Source organism: Phoca vitulina, unplaced genomic scaffold, assembly GCF_004348235.1.
Source record: "Phoca vitulina isolate PV1807 unplaced genomic scaffold, GSC_HSeal_1.0 scaffold10, whole genome shotgun sequence".
Taxonomy (NCBI): domain Eukaryota; kingdom Metazoa; phylum Chordata; class Mammalia; order Carnivora; family Phocidae; genus Phoca; species Phoca vitulina.
In genome coordinates, this window is record NW_022589713.1 from 887,196 (window position 1) to 909,492 (window position 22,297).

General features: G+C 38.3%; 2 protein-coding genes across 4 annotated transcripts in view; both read right to left on the reverse strand.

Annotated features, from left to right (window-relative positions):
- Positions 1-12,898, reverse strand: part of GFM1 (G elongation factor mitochondrial 1) — a 48,731-nt gene extending 35,833 nt beyond the window's left edge. The window contains exons 1-8 of the mRNA XM_032408356.1: positions 12,699-12,898; positions 11,306-11,458; positions 10,263-10,395; positions 9,620-9,824; positions 7,563-7,679; positions 4,903-5,053; positions 905-1,062; positions 220-304 (exon numbers count right to left, since the gene is read on the reverse strand). Of these exons, the coding sequence (XP_032264247.1) occupies positions 220-304; positions 905-1,062; positions 4,903-5,053; positions 7,563-7,679; positions 9,620-9,824; positions 10,263-10,395; positions 11,306-11,458; positions 12,699-12,788 (1,092 nt within the window). The 5' untranslated portion in view covers positions 12,789-12,898. The remainder of the gene's footprint in view (positions 1-219; positions 305-904; positions 1,063-4,902; positions 5,054-7,562; positions 7,680-9,619; positions 9,825-10,262; positions 10,396-11,305; positions 11,459-12,698) is intronic.
- A 7,596-nt stretch (positions 12,899-20,494) lies between these two features.
- Positions 20,495-22,297, reverse strand: part of MLF1 (myeloid leukemia factor 1) — a 32,104-nt gene continuing 30,301 nt past the window's right edge. For all 3 annotated transcript variants that reach the window (XM_032408361.1, XM_032408360.1, XM_032408358.1), the window contains one exon: positions 20,495-21,020. In XM_032408361.1, coding sequence (XP_032264252.1) covers positions 20,915-21,020 — 106 coding nt within the window. In that variant the 3' untranslated portion in view covers positions 20,495-20,914. The remainder of the gene's footprint in view (positions 21,021-22,297) is intronic.

A 22,297-nucleotide genomic window follows, 5' to 3' on the forward strand; every position in this document is an offset into this window, starting at 1 on the left:
CCCTCAAGGGGGTGGAACATAATTCCCCACACCGTAAGTGTGGGCTGCATACAGTAACTTCTTTCTAAAGAGGCAGTATGGAAAGAGGAGAAGGGGGAGTAACTTTCAGCAGAGAAATTCGTAACAAAGTCATTTTGTAATAGGAAGAACACCGTAAAAGAACACCGTAGAAGAAAAATTTCCATGTACAGCAATTAAATACATTAGAAAGCAACTTACCTCCAGTTTAAAAGCCAGGCCTACAAATGGGTGGGAACTGCTTCTCTCGGAGTTCATTAAGATTTTGTTTTTCTCTTTTGAGTCACTTAAAAGAAATATAAATCTGTGAGACACATTATTTGATATTTCTTTTATAGCAATTTGTTTCATCAGAGTATTATCTGAGAAAAAGCATATACATGCTAAACATTTCTGACCTCACATAAATGAAATTTCACTGAAAGAGATTAGTAAGAATAACTTCTCAGGGCTTAGTTACTACATTAGGACAGGACCAGAGCAGACTAAAAACAAAAATGGCAGAGAAAGAAAAGAAAAATAATCAATGAGAACTTAAAAAAAAGTCTGTGTTTCAAAGTTTAAGGGTTTTTTGTTTTTGTTTTTTTTTGGTGTGGCTGAAAACAGCTGGTCCCAAATGAAAAAATTTACTAATGATGTAAACCTTGGTAGATAATAAATCATACTTCTAACTTACAAACAGGATATGGCAAGTGGTATAATAAATAGTTTTCTATATGTCAAAAGTGTTACCCAAACAGAAACTGGCAACTGATTTTCATAAATTATGGGGAGGGAAAAACCCCACAAACACAACTTAATCAAAAGAACCATTCTTAAGTTCTTTCATAGTGCATAAATGTTAAAGTATTTCTGCATAAACTAAGATTCAATTTCCAAGACTTACTCCTCCTGATTGAGAATAGCATAATTTTGGACTTCAGATGGATTTGGGAGGTATTCTAAAACAGCATCTAAAAGAGGCTGAACTCCTTTGTTCTTCAATGCACTTCCCAAAAGGACAGGAGTAAATGACCTATTTAGAGTAGCTCTTCGGATTGCACACTACAAAAGAAAAAAATTTAATAATTACTTAACCTTAAAAAAAGTTTTGTATTTGAGATCAATTACAAACCAATAAGTGAATAAAAGGAATTGACACTTTTTTTTTAAAGATTTCATTTATTTATTTAACAGAGAGAGACACAGTGAGAGAGGGAACACAGCAGGGCGAGAGGGAGAAGCAGTACTCCCGTGGAGCAGGGAGCCTGATGTGGGTGCGGGGCTCGATCCCAGGACCCTGGGATCATGACCTGAGCCGAAGGCAGACGCTTAACGGCTGAGCCACCCAGGCGCCCCAGGAATTGACACTCTTTGGAGTACAGGCTATAGTGGAGACTAGAACCAGGTCCTCTATAACTTAACGTCAAAATACAAGAAAAAAAATCGGTTCCTTCTTCAGGGCTAGGAAGCTATTTACTGTATAACTGCTTTCGACACTCTTGGAATGTCACTAATTTTCAATATGACAAAGAATATATATACACATAGAAAATAGGCACACACATAGAAATGTGTAAACAGTAGGCTAACAATTATGTAAAACATAAGGAAAAGTAACACACACACACACACACACACAAAATGTCTGGAAAGATACACCAAAAACTATTAACTGGTAACCTGTTTTAGGGAGGAGGCAGAGAACTAAGCAAATAGGAGACACACAGGCGATTTTTTTCCTTATTGTGTACCTTCGAATACTTTTAAATGTTTAAAACCTATGAAAATACCATCTATTAAAAAAACACATTAACGGATGTTTTCTTTTTTTAAACAACACACATACAGGAGCCAAGTAGTACAAATCAGTCATAAATTAAGAGCCATGAGAGTAACAGGCTCTAAAATACCGACCTCCAGGCCCCACCCCAACCCCGGTGCAAGCACTATGAATGCGTCCCAGCTGCGTGCCACAGGTGCTCCTCCTGGCTCAGCAGGTCCGAGAGCAAGCAGTGGCACTTCAGGCCTTCACAGTGGGCAGAGGTCAACAGCAGCGCCGTGGCCACAGCCTGCCACAGCAGCAGTAGGGAAGCAGTGGACAATTAGTTCTCTAGAAAACTAGTTATCCTTAAAAAAGCTTAAAGCAAAAACTTACAACCACAATTTCGAAACATCACCACAATGAAAAGTAGAATAACAGCTGCACACAATAAAGGGAGTATAAAAAGGGGGAAAATGTGCATGGCAAGAAAGCAATTACTATTTGAAATTATCCTGAAAGCTTGCTGTTGCTAGGATCCAGAAATGGCTAGGTCACCAACCACTTAACAAGCTACCTTAAGCCATAGGACCGCAACTCTGCCTTACCACCCCTCCCTTATATGCAGGTAGGGACATAAAAGAATCCTACCACACTTACTTTACAATAGAAAAACAGGAGGGTGGTAGAAACAGAAAAAAAAAAAATTACAACTATCCTAATACCAGCCTAACAAAAGCTTTATTTTTCCAAAAATTTCCCTTGTTTTCAGAAGAATCATTTTCACACTTCAAAGGTGTTGCCCTTCCACTGTCCCTAATGATATATCCAACAGTACAGAAAGTACACCCATGTATCCTCCGCAGAAAACAGCAGACACAGCAGCACTGAATCGGCCATGCTCAGAAACGCCTGTTTACAAGGTTGGCCCCCTGGCTGGTGTCTGGGAACCTGGATTTCAGGAGGGTTCCCAGCATTCCCAGAACTGAGAATGGTTCACTGTGCCTACAGTCTACACAATGAGGTGGATGCTAACACCCACTTTCCTCCTGGGAGTCTGGAATCTGGGTACATGCTAGGCAGGGATGTCTGGGACTAGCCCCTGACAGAACCAAGGGCACTGAGTTTCTAATAGATGAGATTCACAGGTACAGTCACAACTCACTGCTGGAGGAACGAGGCATGCCCTGCCACGACTCCACTGGGAGAGGACTCTTGGAAGCGTATACATGGTTTCTTCCAGACTTCACCTCATGTGCCTTTTCCCTTTGATTTTGCTTTGTATCCTTTCACTGTAATAAATCATAGTCAAGAGTATGAAAATGTGTTGAGAACTCTTGAGTGATCCTTGTGAATCACTGAACCTGGGAATGGTCTAGGGGACCTCTGACATATGACCTTTAATAGGTTAAAAACCTAACCCTTGTTGTGGTTCCCAGGACACAATGCTTGACCAAGACCCTCCTACATAGTTTGTGAAAGCTAAAGGACTCAAGTTATGAGATAATATTAGTAAGTATCCTCAGCTTGGACAGGGTTCTTTCCTTGTGCATTTGATCTACTATAGACTCCATTGTGCAAGGTCTTACACACAGTAATCATTTATCTGATCTCTGCTAAGTGTACCACATGGTTTGGCAAAATATCAGTTTTTTTAATGGTAAAATAAACATAAAATTTATCATTTTAACCATTTTTAAGTATACAGTTCAGTGGCATTAAGTACACTTACACTGCTATGCTACCGTTACCACTATCCATCTCCAGAACTTTTTCATCATCTCAAATGGCAACTCTGTACTCCTTAAACTCTCTATTCTGGAACCCACCCCTCTGCCACCACCCCTGGTAACCACTATATCTGTCTGTAAGAATTATGACCATTCTGGGTACCTCATGTAAGTGGAATCATACGGTATTTGTCCTTTCGTGTCTGGTTCATGTCATTTAGCATGTCTTCATGGTTCATCCACGCTACAGCATGCAACAGAATCTTCCTTTTTAAGGCTAAATCACAGTCCTGTGTGTGTGTGTGTGTGTGTGTACTAATTTTGTTTATCCATTCATCCATTGATGGGCATTTGTCTCCAGCTTTTTGCTACTGTGAACAGTGCTATCAACACAGGTATACAAATACCTATTTGAGTTAATTCTTTTGGATATTATCCTGAAGTGGAATTGCTGGATCCATATGGTAGTTCTAGGTTTAATTTTTCTGAGGAATGGCCATACTTCTTCCACAGTGACTGCCTCATTTCACATTCCCATTAGCAATGCACAAGAGTTCCAATTTCTCTACATCTTCACCAACACTTGTTATTTTACTATCAACAGGAAAAAATTGTTTTTTTAAGTAATAGCTATCCTAATGGATAAAGTGAAATCTCATGATTTTGATTTGCCTTCCCTAATAATTAGTGATGCTGAGCATCTTTTCGTGTGCTTATTGGCCATCTGTATGTCTCCCATGGAAAAATTATCTATTTGAAAAATAAATACCAGTCTTAAGCAGAGATTTTTTTTATTTTTAAAGAGCTAAATGAACAGGGACGCCTGGATGGCTTAGTCGTTAAGCGTCTGCCTTCGGCTTAGGTCGTGGTCCCGGGGTCCTGGGATCCAGCCCTGCAGCGGGCTCCCTGCTCCGCGGGAAGCCTGCTTCTCCCTCTCCCACTCCCCCTGCTTGTGTTCCCTCTCTCGCTGTGTCTCTCTCTGTCAAATAAATAAAATCTTAAAAAAAAAAAAAGAGCTAAATGAAAAAGTGAAGAAATCTATACAGGCTTCTGAACAGTACAAGTATCAACATTTAGTCTGTAAACATTTAGCAGCCTCGTCACTTAATCTATCTTACTGCTCTAACACTTGTGTATTTATTTTCTTTCTTCTTAAGAAGATATACCCAAGAGGTTGGATATTTAAATATCTTTTTTTTTTCTTAGAACAAACTATAACTCCTTTCCCATACTTAAAAAGTAATATGCCATAGCAAGTATTTTTTGAAAAAACCAACAATGTTAAATAAATTTACTCAGATTTCATTAATAAAACCCATGCATAAAAGCATCATGTCTCTTACCCACAAAAAAAGCAAACAACAAAAAACCCCACCCTCTTTTCTTGTTATGTAAGACTTATTTTGTACTTGCCTTTAAATCGGAAACTGAGGGGATTTTTTCCTCCAGGAACATCTCACCAAGCTGCTCATCTGAATTGGCAACACATTCAATCAGCTCTTGCCGGTGGTCAGCTGCTGCAGCCCTGAATTCTGCTGGAATTTCCCCATATCGAACAACCTGACTAAGAAAAGAAATGCTTTATTTTACTACTGTAAGGATATCCAGTTAAACAGTATAAAGCACCAATGAAAAAGATAATCCCTAATGGCTAAATTTTTTTTTTTAGATGAGAACAAGCTCTGATATATTTGCATTAAAATGGCAAGTGAGACTAAGGTAGATCTTTAAAATGTAGACAAGAATAGCGGGCAAAAATACTTAAACAGGCAAAGCAAACTGCCAAGGTTATACCACTAGTAAATGTAAGAGCCAAGAGTCAAAGCCAGTCTGACTCCAAAGCTCATATGACTCTTGAACATTCTATTAACCAAATTTATCAGACTATCACAGTCACTAACAAGGAAGAATAGAGATCTGACTCTATTCCTTTCCATTAATAACAAACCCAATTACACAATTTTAACACAGAATACTTAATAGTAAAAAAGGTTACTAAATATGACACACTCTTCAACCTTAACCCCAGCGCTCCATTTCTCTAGGGGCTAGATAGGTAAGAGTTACAAATAAAATATACACAACTGAGAAATGGGTATACTTGATATTTAAAAACATCAGTCTTGGGGCGCCTGGGTGGCTCAGTCAGTTGAGCGGCTGCCTTCGGCTCAGGTCATGATCCCAGGGTCCTGGGATCGAGCCCCGCGTCGGGCTCCCTGCTCAGTGGAGAGTCTGCTTCTCCCTCTCTCTCTGCCTACTTGTGTTCTCTCTCTATCTCTCTGTCAAATAAATAAATAAAATCTTTAAAAAAAATAAAAATAAAAAAAATAAAAACATCAGTCTAAAGGTTTCAAAGTATTTCTTTAAAAATGGAAACTAATATCAAAAAAATAAGCTTTCCAGAAAACACGTTCCTAAATTAAAAAAGTAAAAGAAGCCAACTGCACATATTCAGAAAATAATTCTTATTATCCCAAAAAGTGCTCTTCACAGCCTTCAGATCATAATTTCATCCTTCTTGTCAGGCTCCCTGGTTCTTAGCCTTTTATGTCAGAATCAGCTGTGGGTCCTTTTGAAATTTATATACCCAGCGGTCTAGGGCTGGGAAAGGGGGCAGGTATATTAAGAAATTTCATCTGTGGTTGGGGCATACAACAAAGTTTAAGAGTCTTTACTTTAGAAGACAAATGTGTGCCCTGGTAACTTTGGGAAAGTGGATTTATTCATTCATTTACAAATATTTTTTGAGTCCGTATTGTGTACCAGCAAATTCTAGGGCTGGGGACAGCACTGAATAAACTTGATAAAATATCCATATCCTATTGGGCCTTACATTCTAAGAAACAGTAGATAAACTATAGTCACTATTGTCACACAAAAAGTGAGAGAAACACCTCATCCACAAGACAGCCTACATCCTTTCCCTGCCTACAAGACAGCTGATGAGGGGCGCCTGGGTGGCTCAGTCGTTAAGCGTCTGCCTTTGGCTCAGGTCATGATCCCAGGGTCCTGGGATCGAGCCCCGCATCGGGCTCCCTGCTCCGCGGGAAGCCTGCTTCTCCCTCTCCCACTCCCCCTGCTTGTGTTCCCTCTCTCGCTGTGTCTCTCTCTGTCAAATAAATAAATAAAATCTTTTAAAAAAAAAAGACAGCTGATGAGGATAAATGATGGTTAATTGAACACAACACCCTTCACCCACCTGCCAGACTAGCAATCCCAGTTTCACAGCAGAGAAAGGAAACCTCTGAGGAATTGCCTCTGGAGAAACGGCTAGGCTATTGAGGCCACTCCTCATAAGGAAGGGTCATTTATGACTTCCCACATTGTCTAAAACAGTGCCACTCAAAATATGGTCTGTAGATCTACAGTGGCCAGCATCACCCGGGAGCTTTCCAGAAATGCAAATTCCAGGCTCCAGATGTACTGAATCAGAATCTTCTGGAGGTGGATCCAGGAATGTGTTTTAACAAGCTTTCAGGTAATCTTTCTGAATGTCAAAGTTTGATAACCGCTGGGAAATTACAGTGTTTTGTATGTAGAAGTCACTCAAAATTGATTGATGGATCAAATATCATGTCATAAAATTACCAATTTGCTTCTTATATTATCGAAACCACATCTGTACTATTTAACTGCTTTTACATATTATTGTTTTTCTCTGTAATCTCAAAGTAGATAGAGCAAATATTCATGATCCATATTTTCTTCCAAGTTTTTATCACCATACCCAGGACATAGTAGCGGCTCCATAAAAGTCTACAGAATGAATCAATAAATAAATGAACAAGGAAAAAGAGATACATTATTAGCCCAAGCTGATGGCCTTTTACCCTACCATGCATATCATAACATGATCTAAATTACCCAAAAAGTAACACACTCTCCCTTGGAATGAATACCAAGCAAAATGGGAAGCAACTAGCATTAAAGGCATTAAAACAAAATCATTTTGAAGTATATTCCTCCAGCCACATTTTAAAAAGATGTTTTCTCTATATTTAAAGAAATCATCCTTTTTCTTCTCTTTGATGCTTTTTAAAATGTAAGATATTAAAAATATATTTTTAACTTACCCAAAGTCTCCATCAAAATAGATGGCTCGTTCCTCAATAAGATCTATTATACCTCTAAAATCACCCTCCAAACCAATGGGTATCTGCATAAATGCTGCATTATGACTCAGTTTAGACCTGAAAAATAAAAATACATATGTCCTCCCTAAATCCCTTTGAAATGACAAAAATAAATCAATGGCAGATGTTGTGGAACTGAGAGGGGTATAATCAGGAACTCAAAACAGAAAACATAAAACAGCTGGGAACAACCAAACTCACCATGCTCAGGAAGCCAAAACCCTATTTAGGAAACAAAAGAACTCTAAAATTAGTGTTTTCCCATCAGATCCCCAGAATATCCTGGATCAAAACATAAGGGGGAAGAACAAATCAAGGGTAGTTGGTCAGAAAATTTTTAAAGGACAGTGGGATCACCTTGCCCATCTCTCTTTCTTAGATCAGCCAACTCTAGCAAAGCTGAGTACAGCTATCTGAAGAGGAAGTTCTTACAGGAGAACTCTTAGCATGCATGTTAAAAATCAGACACTCATCATCAGCCTGTTCCCTCAATCAGGCACAATCAGTGAAGGGATTCACTGACAAGAATTCTCACTCAAAAAGAAATATGCTCTGGCTACCACTGTTTAGTCTAGACTCTAGGCCTCCATCTATAACTATGGATAGATAACTAAGAATCACCAAATATTTGAAGGTTACCAACAGCCTGAAAGAGAGGTGTGAGCTCCAGAAACAGTATTAACTTCCAAGTAGAGAGTTATAAAAAAAAAAAAAAAGTAAAGATCTGAGAAGTAACTACCTCTCTATTAATGAAGACGTTGCAATAAAAGAGAAAGTTTAGGAAAGCAATTACATAATGGCAGAAATTAAAAAGAAAAAAAAACAGCCTAAATTAATAGAAGGGACACAGGTAACTATCAGATTAGTGAGCTGGAAGACCGACCTCAAGAATTCTTTCATTACCCAGCCCAAAATGAGAAGAAACAAAATGTATGAGAGTGTATGGTAGAAAAGTTAATACACGGAGATGAGATCCAGAAGTTCTAAAATCTGTTTAATAGGAGTTACAGAATGTGGATAAAAGGGAGTAGAGCAAAAAGAGAACTGCAGTAGTCAAATAAATGCTAAAAGAGAATTTTCCTGGAATTCAGTCAAAGACTTGGTGGAAACAGTCCATCCACTGCCAAGTACAAGTAAAATATAAATAAAAAGGACAAAAAGTGAAAAGGTTTTGTTTTGCCAAGAAATTATTAAAAGCACCCAATAAAGAAAACTTTCATGCTTATATTCCCAAATACATCACTTCCGTCAGTGCACACAGCAATACTGTCGCTTGAAGTTCTTCAACACCATATCCTTCGTCATCGGGCACATCCCTCTTGGTCTCTCCACTACCACAAACTTTACTATTTTCATCAGCTCTGCCCTGGGAAATGTGAATAGGAACCTGATAGCTCCATTTACACATCTACCAAAGGTAAAAAGTGAAACTTCCACTCTTTTCAAAGGCTATGTAAAATATACAGTATTGGGCAAAGTGTAAAATGCTACAACCAGACTTAGTTACATCTGGTACAGAAAGGGAGTGTTACTGTTGTCTTAGCAAGTATGTTACCATATGAACTCAAGGGAATACACCATACTCCTTAAGGGCATTAATTAAAATTCCTTAAGTAAAGGTTAAAACAAAAGGTGATCCTCTAGGTTTGTCTAAACATATAAAGTACTTTTAGAATCCACACTAGATTATTACTTCTCCAATCACAGCAAAGCAGTGAACTGCCAGATTGTTTTCTGAACTCACCTTAAACCTCCCTACAATTTCAGTCACATTTTCCCCATTTTACAGAGAAGGTAGCTGATGAGATCACACCACAAACCAAATACTGACCTCAATGTTTCTTTTACTAAGACAAGTCACTCACATAAATAAATTTTTTAGAGAAAAAAATTTTTTTTAGGAATAAAGTTAATGACACTGAGTTAATTGTCCTTCTGTATTAAGGTTTCTTATCCAAATCATCACAGCCCCTCATGTTCTTTCTAAGGCTCAGTACCTCATTTGCTGCAGGGCCCTGGCGGGATTGGAGCCCATTCGGTCCAATTTGTTAATGAAAGTTAGAAAAGGAACGTTGTAGCGCTTCATCTGACGATTAACAGTCATGGTCTGGCACTGCACCCCTCCAACAGCACACAGAACAAGGACTGCACCATCCAACACTCTCAGGGCCCTTTCCACTTCTATTGTGAAGTCCACATGTCCTAAATGAGACAAAGAAGTGTGTGAGGGTCTCAAAGTATGAATTTTTATAACATGCACGATTACAAGCTTTTGTATCTCTGCTCATGACATAAGTCTTCTGATTAGAATGCAGATTTCTTAAAACACCATACTGTTTACTCACCAGAAGGTCCAGGGGCCCATCTCTTCAAAAAACTATGACGGCATGGGCACCTTTAAACCAGTGACAGTTTTCAAGAGGCAAGAACTTTCCAACTCACAATTTCTTTACACTATTTTTTAAGGAAACCACATAATGATGAAGTGCTCTAGGTCCCAAGTCAGATTTCTCCAAAAGGAATTCACAGTCACACTTTTGAGTATCATTTGACACTCAAAAATGAGCTGGCTCATAGTAAAGAACTAAATGTGCTTTTGTCAAAACAAGCTGCAACAATAAAACCAAGAATTCAACTCACCAGGAGTATCTATAATGTTGATATTGACATCTTTCCACATGGTGTAGGTGGCTGCTGACTGAATAGTGATTCCTCTTTGTCTCTCTAGTTCCATGGAATCCATGACAGCGCCAACTCCATCTTTACCTTTCACCTAAACACAAGCACAGCAATTCAGAGTCCCCCGTCCCTGCATCCCAAGAAGGAAAGAAATCTTTACTGAGATGGAACTAGAACACAGATAGTTAACTGATGCAATTTCCAGAGAAGGCTATCGTCAGACCATACCATATCATCTTGTGAAACAGAAAAGTGATTACAAGTTTTGCCCTCTATTTACTGTCTAGCCCTCTTTTCATTGCTGTTCCCAGCAACAGCTAACATGGAGCAATCACCTCCGTCTTGTTTCCTCTGCACTGTTCCTGTCCACCAGCCTTGTGGTAGTCCATGAGCAGAAGCTCAAAGAACAGATTTTCTCTGCTCTATGACATGTGGATTTTGAGGCCTGGGTGGGAAGGATTCAGCTTTCAAAATATGTGATTTAGCAGATGACCTTCATCTGAAGAGTTAAGTTACTCAATGATATGGTAATTTCTTTAGAAGACTTTCAAGTTAAAAAATTTTTTTCCTGATACATGTATTTTGTAACTATTAACATCATACTATAGTTTTAAAACCGTTTTCCACTTAACATTATAAACATCTCTACATAATATTAAAAAATATGTAAATAACACTTTAACAGCTGCTTAAGAATATATCATATGAATTAACTTTCTAATTGAAGTATAATTGACAATGTTATATTAGTTTCAGGTGTAGACTTAACATTCCTAAAAGACAATCTACTGAGGATACTCATAGTGATGGTTTCTAGAAAGATTCCTCACAACAACACTGCAAGCCAATTTGAGCTATCTACCCCCTTTGTGATATGACTTTGATAAAGATCCACTGTAACCATTCTTTTAATCTTTCAGGTTTTGTGATGTTTATTAAATCATAACTACTAAACAATTAAAACCAAGCTCTAACTAGCTCGGAATCAACCACGAACCTCATACCTCATGCATCTTTGCAATTCTGCCAGTGTAGTAGAGCACTCGTTCTGTTAATGTGGTTTTCCCAGAATCAATGTGAGCTGAGATTCCAATATTTCGTATCTTTTCATTCGGAATCACTCCTGATGAACACCATCGGTGGACTTTCCAATTAACCTGAAAAAATAAGAGATCAAATCAATGCACTTTTTATAAGAGATAACAGGCAACTAGAATTGGTTTGGTTGGTATCCTTCCACCAACGAATCTCAATGGACACAAAACATCATGTGAAATAGCCTGGAAAGGCAAAAGAGGGAATGCCTCAACCTGCAATTCCTGTAACTAAAGCAGAAACTGCAAGAGAGGGCAGAAAGGACATACACAATCTTAAAAATAAATAAATCAGAAAAATATATTCAAATAAGCTAGTTAAATAAAAGGGAACAGATACTTCTCCGAATGTCACAGGTTTGAAAATATATGCTGAGGCTGATAAAACCAGAAAGACAACTTCCAACAACTACTTTAATAGGAAACACAGTTTTTGTTTAAATTTCACTCCACCCCCCCCCCTTACTGTAGTTCACAGCTAGCAAGGATGTTTTCAAACACTTATGCTCTGTGCTGTGGTGCGGATAGCTCTGAGGTAGCCCACAAAAGGTTTCCAATTCCTTCTGCACAAAAACAATCACTTTTTAAAAAACTATTTCATTTTGGTGGAGGTGGGAGAATCTTGCATTTTACGGAATCAAGACACATTATAAACTTCTCCCTATTGGACTGCACATCCAAAATGTACTGCAGCACTTCTGGGGAAAGGGACACAGAAGAACTTGGAAAAGGTGGGCAAATACTAAATGGATTCTAGCGGACAGGCACTTAGATGAAATTCCATGAATACCAGCAAGCAAACGATGCCTGCATACTAGCAAAGGCTCAACTCCTACCCAAACCTACTCCACTCTGCAACCCCCGCAAAAGGAGAAATACGATCAAAGAAAAGTACAGAGAAGTTCGAACGCCAAAACAACCCAGGGTTTGCCCAAAGAGGGCTGTCCAAAGCCCAAGGACACTGTGCAGTAAAAAGAGCACTTGATAATGAGTCAGAAGCCCTGGGTACAAACCCTGAACACACTAATTTTTCAGCTGTTCTGACCGTCACTCCAGTCACTTCCCAAAAAAAGAGGCTGAACCATAAATTGGTGGCCCGTCCACTCTCCCAAGGCACCGAGACGCAGCTCATGAATAACGAGAGGATGTGCAGGTACCGAAAAACTTTTCAGCACTGAGGAACATCTCGCATCCGGAGCTGTCAGGAGGTCCCACGGAAAGCATCACTGTTCCCTAGCCCTGGAGGGACAGCAAGGTCCCGCATGCAGTCCCTGGTTCGTCTCGCCTCGCCGGGCTCTAGTACCTGCTTCCCCTGCCAGCCCAGGGCGGCGGGGACCCGCGGGAGCGGCCCGCGCCCCAAAGCTGCGGCGGCGGCTGCTCCCAGCAGTCTCATGGCAAGCGCAGAACGGGCGTAAAGGTCCGGTAGCTGTGGTTCTGCTCAGCAACCCGACCCACCCCTCGAACCGTTCAAAGTCACACCGGCAATCAGTGCGGGAAGAGTGCTTCCGAGTCGAAGGACGCGGGAGAGGAGAGAGGAAAGAGGAGGGACTTCCGGACCTCAGAGCAGAGCAGCCCCGTCCGCTGCTCTAGCGCCGTCTGTGGACTTGGAAGAGAAAGTGCAGTCGCTTTGGCGAGCTAATCATTTGTATGCTCCCGGAAAGATGCAACCTTTTAAACGTGGTTATTTTGCGTATTCATTGTTGCTGTCATGTCTACTTTTGTGTAGGTTTAAAATTTTTCATAACTTTTAAAAAATCTGAAATGGCTTCCTCTCCCCTTCAAAGTGCCTACGAGGCCCTGCTCGAACAGCCACACCACTATAGCAATGTAGAGAAATGTTTATAGCAGAATTTAAGTAAAAAAAAAAGAAAAAAGAAAAATTGTTATCTGTGTTATTACAAATAGGAAAAAAATAATTATAAGACATGACCCGAAGGGCGCCTGGGTGTTTCAGTTGGTTAAGCAACTCCTTCAGCTCAGGTCATGATCCCAGGTTCCAGGGATGGAGCCCCACGTCGGGATCCCTGCTCAGTGGAGAGCCTGCTTCTCCCTCTGCTCTGCCCTCTGCCCCTCACCAACACCCCAGCCGCCGTGCCCCGCTCATGTTCTCTCTCTCTCAAATAAAATCTTTAAAAAGAAAAAAAAAAAAGACATGACTTGAAAAGAATATGGAAAAATGATCAATTATAAGTGTTTTTTCTCATTTCAAAAAAGTTCATTGTTCGATGTTAAACGTAACATATTCAGTCCATATGGAAGACAGCAACCTTGAGAATTCCAGTTAGATCTCAAAGTCTTTGGAACTCAGTATGTCCAAAATGGAGCTTCTCATCTTCCTCCCCAAAACCTTCTGCAGTCTTTATTTTGAAAATGGAAACTCCGTTCAAGTTGCCCAGACCAAAAATGTTAGTGACTTCAACACCACTCTTGGACACCTCTGGTCTAATCTGTCGGCATATGTTATAGGCACCACCTTCAAAAATAGATCAGGACCTGCCCTTCTCCTCGCCTCTCAACACTGCCATCTATTTCCTTTATTTTCAATAGCTTCATCAATGAGATGTTCCCTAAACAACTTTTCTAAACCAGCAGGTTCCTCCCTTTCTATCTTCTCATGCTGTTTCATTTTCCTTCAGAACACTTCTTAGATATATCCAGACATTTCACATACCTGTTTATTGTCAGGTTTTCCCAATGGGAATGTAAGTTGCATAAGGAGACTGATTTGGTTTTGTTAATTTCTGTATCCCTTTGCATGTGCTAGGTGCTCAATAAGTATTAAATGAATGTACGAATGAGGACAAATTAATAGAAATCAAAGTACAAGGGACAAGAAAAGAAAAATAAAAGTTCAATGATGAATTTCAAATTTACTTTTTGTATGTCATCCATGTATTAATTTGCAATAAACGATTTGTAAACTGATTTGAAGAATAAAGCCGTTAATGTTGAATATACCCAATAAACTTTTTTGCTAATAGACTTTCAAAAATTTAATCTTTATAAGCCTTTTATGTATTTGTTTAAAATATATAAATATATGATTATGCAAATGATAATAAAATTAAGGTTACTTTAATTTTAAGATATAATTATGTCAAATAAAACAGTATATCTACTACACTAAAATCACCACTTTTTTTTAAGATTTTATTTATTTATTTGACAGAGAGAGACACAGCGAGAGAGGGAACACAAACGGGGGGAGTGGAAGAGGGAGAAGCAGGCTTCCTGCGGAGCAGGGAGCCCAATGCGGGGCTCAATCCCAGGACCCTGGGATCATGACCTGAGCCGAAGGCAGACGCTTAATGAACTGAGCCACCCAGGCACCCCTAAAATCACTTTAACAAAGTTTCTTTAATTAAAAACTCATGCTCATTATCTTGTGTGTATATATTCATATTTTTCTGTAATTATTATGAATATATTATTTTTATTAATCACTTTTAACTTAAGTAATCCATTTTTCTTTACTCCAAAAAAAACTGGAAGACAGAAAACCAAGAACTGTCTAGCTAAATTTTTATGAGTACATATTATAGATTATCTCCGTTAAGGTTTTGTGTGTGTGTGTGTGTGTGTGTGTGTGTGTGTGTTTAGAGAGAGCTTGCTGGGGGCACAGAGCAGAGGGAAAGAGAGAATCTTAAGCAGGCTCCATGCCCAGTGCAGAGCCCTATGTGGGCTGGATCTCACAACACTGAGATCATGACCTGAGCCAAAATCGAGTCAGACACCCAACCAACTGAGCCACTCAGGTGCCCCTAATTCTGTTAAGTGGCAAAATACACATATACAGTATCATCCAAAACATTTCCACACTGTTAATTCATAGTCAGTCATTTTATAATCTCTAAGAAAATTGGAACTATCTTCGGTGACCAAAATCTTGTACCAGTTTTTACTTAGAAACTGTCCAAGTATCCAAGGACTAATTTAATATTTTCTAAGCTCTGGAAAAGTTAACTAAGGATTTGAAAAATTACAATTTTAGCTAACACATTTAGTCCTTATAATTAATAGTATTATCATAATCTTATAAGATTAAAACCCCTTTTTTTTCTTTTGAGAGAGAGAGAATGAGTGGGGGTGGGGCGAGAAAGAAGCAGGCTCCTCGACGAGCAGGGAGCCCGATGCATGACGCGATCCCAGGACCCTGGGATCATGACCTGAGCCGAAGGCAGACGCTTAACTGACTGAGCCATCCAGGCACCCAGATTAAAACCCCTTTAAAAGACATCTGTATTTCAATTTTATTTAGATAAACACCATTTTATATTCTGTAATCTTACACAATTGATGGAGTCAATAATAAATTATTTGACCCATAAGATATAGGAAATTTGGAAAGTTTAAATCATGAGAAGTTCAATCTTAGTTTTATATAAACTAGAAGATTTTATTACCATTAATTTTATATAATAAAACCTGGAAGAAGACATATAGTTATATATTCATTCCTTTACCCAAATCCACCTATTTATCAGAAATATTTCATAAAACTTTTTAAAACATACTTCATAAACTTTATATTCATAATCATTAAATCATATTTAAAAGCTCCTTTTATCTTGAAACCTTTCTTCTTATAATCATACTAACAAAAGCTATTATTTAAATGCACTTGTCCACAATTTTATGCAAAACAGCACAAATAGTTTGACTTTTTCTCTTAGACATTTTAGACTATTTGGACTAGATATTCCTAGATTACACATATGCCAAATGACTTTTTTCTTAATTCATCTTTAAAAGTTTTCAAGTGCGGGGTGCCTGGGTGGCTGAGTGGGTTGAGTATCTGACTCTTGATTTCGGCTCGGGTCATGATCTTACAGTCTTGGGATAAGCCCCATGTTGGGTTCTGCGCTCAGCTCGGCAAGGAGTCTGCTCATCCCTCTCCCTCTGTTCCTCCTCCGACTCACACATGCTCTCTCTAACGAACAAATAAATAAAATCTTTAAAAATTTTCAAGTGGGAGGAAAAATTTGGGAGGAACAGGAAAAACAGTGAGCTAGATTGCATATTAAAAATTTTGAGTTTGAGGGGGTACTTGGCTGGCTCAATCAGTAGCACATGTGACTCGATCTCAGGGTTGTGGGTTTGAGCCCCACATTGGGTGTAGAGATTACTGAAAAAAATTAAAATCTTTATAAAAAAAATTCCAGTTTGAGGAAAAATCGATTGCAATCAGGCAGTGGCCAAACAGGAAGTGGTGGTTAGGGGGTCTCCACCAACTAGAGCTAAGGGAGACTTTTATAAAGAAGAGGCAGAAGCAAAGCAAGGAAATTATTTGATTATTTGATTGGCTGGCTATAGCTTAAATGGTTGCCTTATGTGGGAAAGCCTAGTTGGCTGTTTGTGATTGACGTCTTTAGGTTTCAATTTCTTAACCTTGAGGCATAACAGGCTTGTTTTGGTTTGTTTACATGGGCTACTAAGACATTAAGGCCATCTCAGTCTAATGGCTTCCTTAATTAATTATACAAATATTAAAGTATTCCTGTAAAAGGCTAATTACCTTCCCCCTTTCAAGAAGGGAGGAGAAAGTTTAAATATAAACCATACAGTTACAAAGCTCTAAAGTATGGGGGCACTTGGGTGCTTCAGTTGGTTAAGTGTCCGACTCTCAATCTCAACTCAGGTCTTGATCTCAGGCCTGAGTTCAAGGCCTGCATTGGTCTACACGCTAGGCATGGAGCCGACTTAAAAAAAAAAAATTCTAAAAAGCTCTGAAGTATGGAAATAAAAGACAGAGAGTCTTTTACATAAACAAAGTGGTCTCTTTTAGACAAATAACACAAAGGCTCTCCTGAGGTTTTGTTTGTTGTTTTTTGGTGTTGTTCTTCCAAGGTGCCTCTCAAGGCAAGTGCCTTGTTCAAGTGCAAGTTTTTTTCACATCCAAGTTCCCCAAAATGGTCACTACAATTCCTTGCTAAAGTTGTGCCAGGAGGTAGTACAAGTCTATTAGCTGACAAACCCATGAAAAACTGCCTGATGTTCTATCAAATGTAAAACACTGACTGCTTCTGTCTGTCTCAGGCTTTAACATTAAGCCACATGACTACTGACCTGAGACACGTGGTTAGAAGGCAACATGGATAGATAGAAGGTCTCTCCCAAAGCAAACTTCTCATACAAGTGACAAGACTGAGGGAAGTTTTCACAGACAAATAATATAAGATGTTGGGCAAGTAGTCAGAAGATGGGAGACGGTGCTTAAAGTCAAATTCACCAGAGGACACCAAAGTCTGATCAGAACTCCTAATCCCCAAGAGAAAATAAGCATGATCCTGGGGACAAAGAAATCATCAGAATGCAGATTTACTGCAAATTCCATGTAATCAGGGACAGAGGGGACTCAAGAGATCTCAGATATGTACATTATTACTAAATTGAAGATCCTAATTCACTGCAGTGAGGGTCTATGTCACACTTCAGTAGAATCTCTAAATTTTCCTAGCCCTATCAGCCTAAGACCACTGTCTTAGTCCATTCAGGCTGCTATAGCAAAAAAACCATAAACAATATAATGGCTTATAAACAATAGGAATAGAAAGGGTAAGGGGGGGACACCTGGGTGGCTCAGCTGATTAAGCATCTGCCTTCGGCTCAGGTCATGATCCCAGGGTCCTGAGATCAAGCCCCATGTCAGGCTCCCTGCTCTGTGGGGGAGCCTACTTCTCCCTCTCCCTCTTCATGCTGCTCCCCCTCCTTGTGCTGCCGCTCCCCCTGCTTGTGCTGTCTCTCCCTAATAAATAAATAAAGTCCTAAAAAAAAAAAAAAGGTAAGGGAGCTCTCTCTAGTGTCTCTGTTATAAAGGCACTAATCCTACTCAGGAGGGCTCCACCCTCACGACCTAATCACCTCCCCAAAGCAACATCTCCAAATACCATCATCATCATATTACCACATTTAGGGGACCATCTGATTCTTTTTTTTTAAATTAACATATAATGTATTATTTGTTTCAGAGGTACAGGTCTGTGATTCATCAGTCTTACACAACACACAGCGCTCACCACAACACACACCCTCCCCAATGTCCATCACCCAGCCACCCCATCCCCCCACCCCCCTCCCTCCAGCAACCCTCAGTTCCAATGTGCTCCTGCCCTTGCCTTGTGACATAAGGGATAATGGAGTCATAAAGGTAGAGTAACGGAAACCTATCACTGAGACTGCCAGGTACCAGGAAAATCTCTAATGTAGCAAGGAGTGTTAAGTATGCAACTTGGCCTCATTGCCAAGGCCACATTCCCCAAATTGTTACTATCTTCCCATTCCCAAAAGATCCAGGGTTCCAGAAAGATCAATGGTTGTCCACAAAGGAAAAATAATATGAACTGTATACAAGCTACAGAGAACCTTCTTTCTTATATGGTTGACTTCAGCAGTATGGTAAAAATAATTCTGAAAAGAGGCAATTTCAGCAACATTGAATATGAAGAATTGACATTTAATCTCTCTATGTCACGGTTTTATGAGTGTCCCCTTATGAAGCACTGTGGAATAAGAAGAAATATATATTTAATTCAATTTTTTTTTTTTAAAGATTTTATTTATTTATCTGACAGATAGAGAGACAGCGAGAGAGGGAACACAAGCAGGAGGAGTGGGAGAGGGAGAAGCAGGCTTCCCGCTGAGCAGGGAGCCCGATGCGGGGCTCGATCCCATGACCCTGGGATCATGACCTGAGCCGAAGGCAGACGCTTAACGACTGAGCCACCCAGGCGCCCCTATTTAATTCAATTTTTATTTACTTTCTATGGTAAATAAATTGGGAGAAAAAATAGCTGTAAATGCTCTAACTGCTATATGATGAGTAGAAGTTATACTGTTTTAAATACAATTATTTATTAAAGTATGTTTTCATATTTGAATATAATGATTCAAATTATCATCAGTGTAACGATTTAGGCAGAAGAAGAATATTGTCTATTGGGATTTTGCTCTATCAAGTAAATTTATGCAAAAGTATTATTTAGAATTTATGCCTTATGACAACTTCCCAATATGTTATTAGTATACTAAAGTATGCATAAAAGGAAAATGTTAACATCTTTAATTAATACGTGCTCAATTACTTTTTCTTATAAAAATAAATTGACATGTATGTATCTTATTTTGGTAACTAATTACAGGCATGAAACACACTGACTAATAAAATTAACAGGATATAATATGGAAAATTAGGAAAGTATAAGCACAATAACATAGTTCTATTTCCAAAGTGAAGAAAGCAAGATATTAGGATTATAAAGTGATAGTGGATTTTATGTTCTTTTTCCTCCTGTAAGGGTTAAGATTTTATATTCTCATAAACTTTAAACTTTCTAAAAACGGATTAATGCTTGAATTCTAGAATAAAAAAGCTAAAGCTGAATTTTTAAATGGTATAAAAGGAACAACTGAATTATTAAGTACCTTGCTCAAACACACATATCACCTGTCTAAGAAATTTTGAGACAATCAATCATTCAGGTTTACAGAATACCAAATGCATTTTTCTAAATGTCACAAAAAGGCTGAGCAGAGTTTCTCCAAGGACACTCCAACTTTAGAATGTTAACTGTGGAGACAGATTAAGCTGTTTGTGGGAAAGGAGAGGAGAAATATACTACCTTAAGAAGTTAAAGAGAAAGGTCAATGTAAAGTCTGATGAATGTTAAGAATGTAATATGGAACAAAAAATAATACAGTGTATAAAGAAATTATAAAAAACAAAACTCATATATATTAGCAATTTAAAATCTCCTTAAAATTCAGAATTATTTGATTATTCATTATTACCAAAATAATAACTAATTTCTCATAAAATAGTACTAGTATAATTTTGCTTTATTTTTTTTTTAATCCTAAAGCTAGCTGGCTGGGGCACCTGGGTGGCTCAGTCGTTAAGCGTCTGCCTTCGGCTCAGGTCATGATTCCAGGGTCCTGGGATCGAGCCCCGCATCGGGCTCTCTGCTCAGTGGGAAGCCTGCTTCTCCCTCCCCCACTCCCCCTGCTTGTATTCCCTTTCTCGCTGTGTCTCTGTCAAATAAATAAATAAAATATAAAAAAAAAAAAATAAAGCTATTGGCTATATAACACATAAAATCTGATTTAAATAATTTTACCTTTATTAACATCACTGTAGTATTGTGTTAGTGAAAACAGACTATTTTTTAACATTTTACTTTCTTTTAACTAATACATATGATAAAACTAGCTCTACCATCGAGTATATAAAAGAAAACATAGCCAACAGGAAGATAATTGGGAAAGCAAAATCAGCTTTAAAAATTAGTATGTTTTAAAGAAAAGAGTTTTATAGAATGTTTAGCAACTTAAGTTGTTGAAAATCAAAGTTTTATTCCTAAAGTATGGACAATATAAAGCTAGCACTTCCAAGAACATTCAGATATCAGAAGAAAGTTAAGTACAGTACTGATTTAACAAGAGATTGGTCTTATGTGTATTACCCAGCACCATTACTTTCTCTGTTAAAACAATCAAAACTAAACAAATCAAATGCAAGGCTATTTATTTTTTGTTGATTTTCACAGGTGATCCTTTGATGTTGAGTTTGTCCACAAAAACATTTGATCTTCTTCCACGTTCAATGGCTGGACTTTGATGAGGTTTCTCCCTGAGAAATATAAAATGAACATAAATACCATTTTTTAAATGGCCAGTAGTTTACAAATCAATACTAACATGATAAAAAAAAAACACTGTAATTTATGGAGAGTTTTATCTAAAACTTCCATAATAGCTTTGAAAAATATATGGGAGATTATTTCATTAACATTTAAGAAAGCAACAGCTGCTTTCCTGAGATAGATTTAACTGTTTAACCATGTCATCCAACATGGCAGCCACTAGACACATCATTAACACTTAAATTAATTAAAATAAAGTTTAAAACTCAGTTCCTCAGTTGCATCAGCCACATTTTAAGTGTGGTTCAATAGCCACATGTGGCTAGTGGCTGCCATATTGGGCAGTATAGATACATAACTTTTTCTTTATTACAGAAAATCATTCCAGAAAGTTCTAACGGACAGTGCTGGTTTATAGAAAATGCCACTGATAGGGCCACAGATTTACAGATCATCTATAAAGAGCATGCTTTTTCTAACAGGGACCTGGATTTCATAGTCAAACTTAGCACTGTAAGGTTTTTTATCAATAAACTTTTCAAAGTTAGATAAATATTGTCTAAAAGTAATACAGAACCTAATTTTCTACAGAAATTAGGGTTCTAAATTCCTAAATAAGTATTTTAAAATAAAAGATGCTAGCTCATGAAATTCTGCACAAGGCTTCTGATTTACTTGACACCCACTTGTCCACCGCTGGTTCTGTGAAGCCTTCCACCTTCTGCAGCAATCCTCCACTCTCTTATGGCCTAGAACAGATTTCTGTTTTAAGGCCTGGTGAGGCCTCTCTCTCTCTCAAGTGTAAACTTAATAGGAACTAGGTATTGTTTTCCATTTTTACCCCAGAGAACCAAATTAAATTCCAACTCTAGAATATACATTCAATGTACAAAAATCTCTATAATCTTTAAGATGTGGTTTCAGCACAGCTATTCCAAAGGTAATCTCAAAGGAGGCTAAAGTTTTAGAAAAAGTCTTCCAAAATAGCTAGTATCTAATGCCTAATATAGGTGCAGATAATGTTATATACTATACAAGTATCTAAAAATGCATTTACCATTGACTTATGAGGAGAGTTTTGTTAAGCCTTTCAAATAGAGCCCCTCTCTCCTTATCATATCTCTAGATACCAATTATCTTTACCTGGCATGAAATGTATGCCTACTATATCCAGATTAAAACCCGCTTTACAAGAATAACTACATTATGGTATTTCACTTTTCCTTAGAAGGATTTTAGCCCCTATCTTTTGAAGCATAATTTG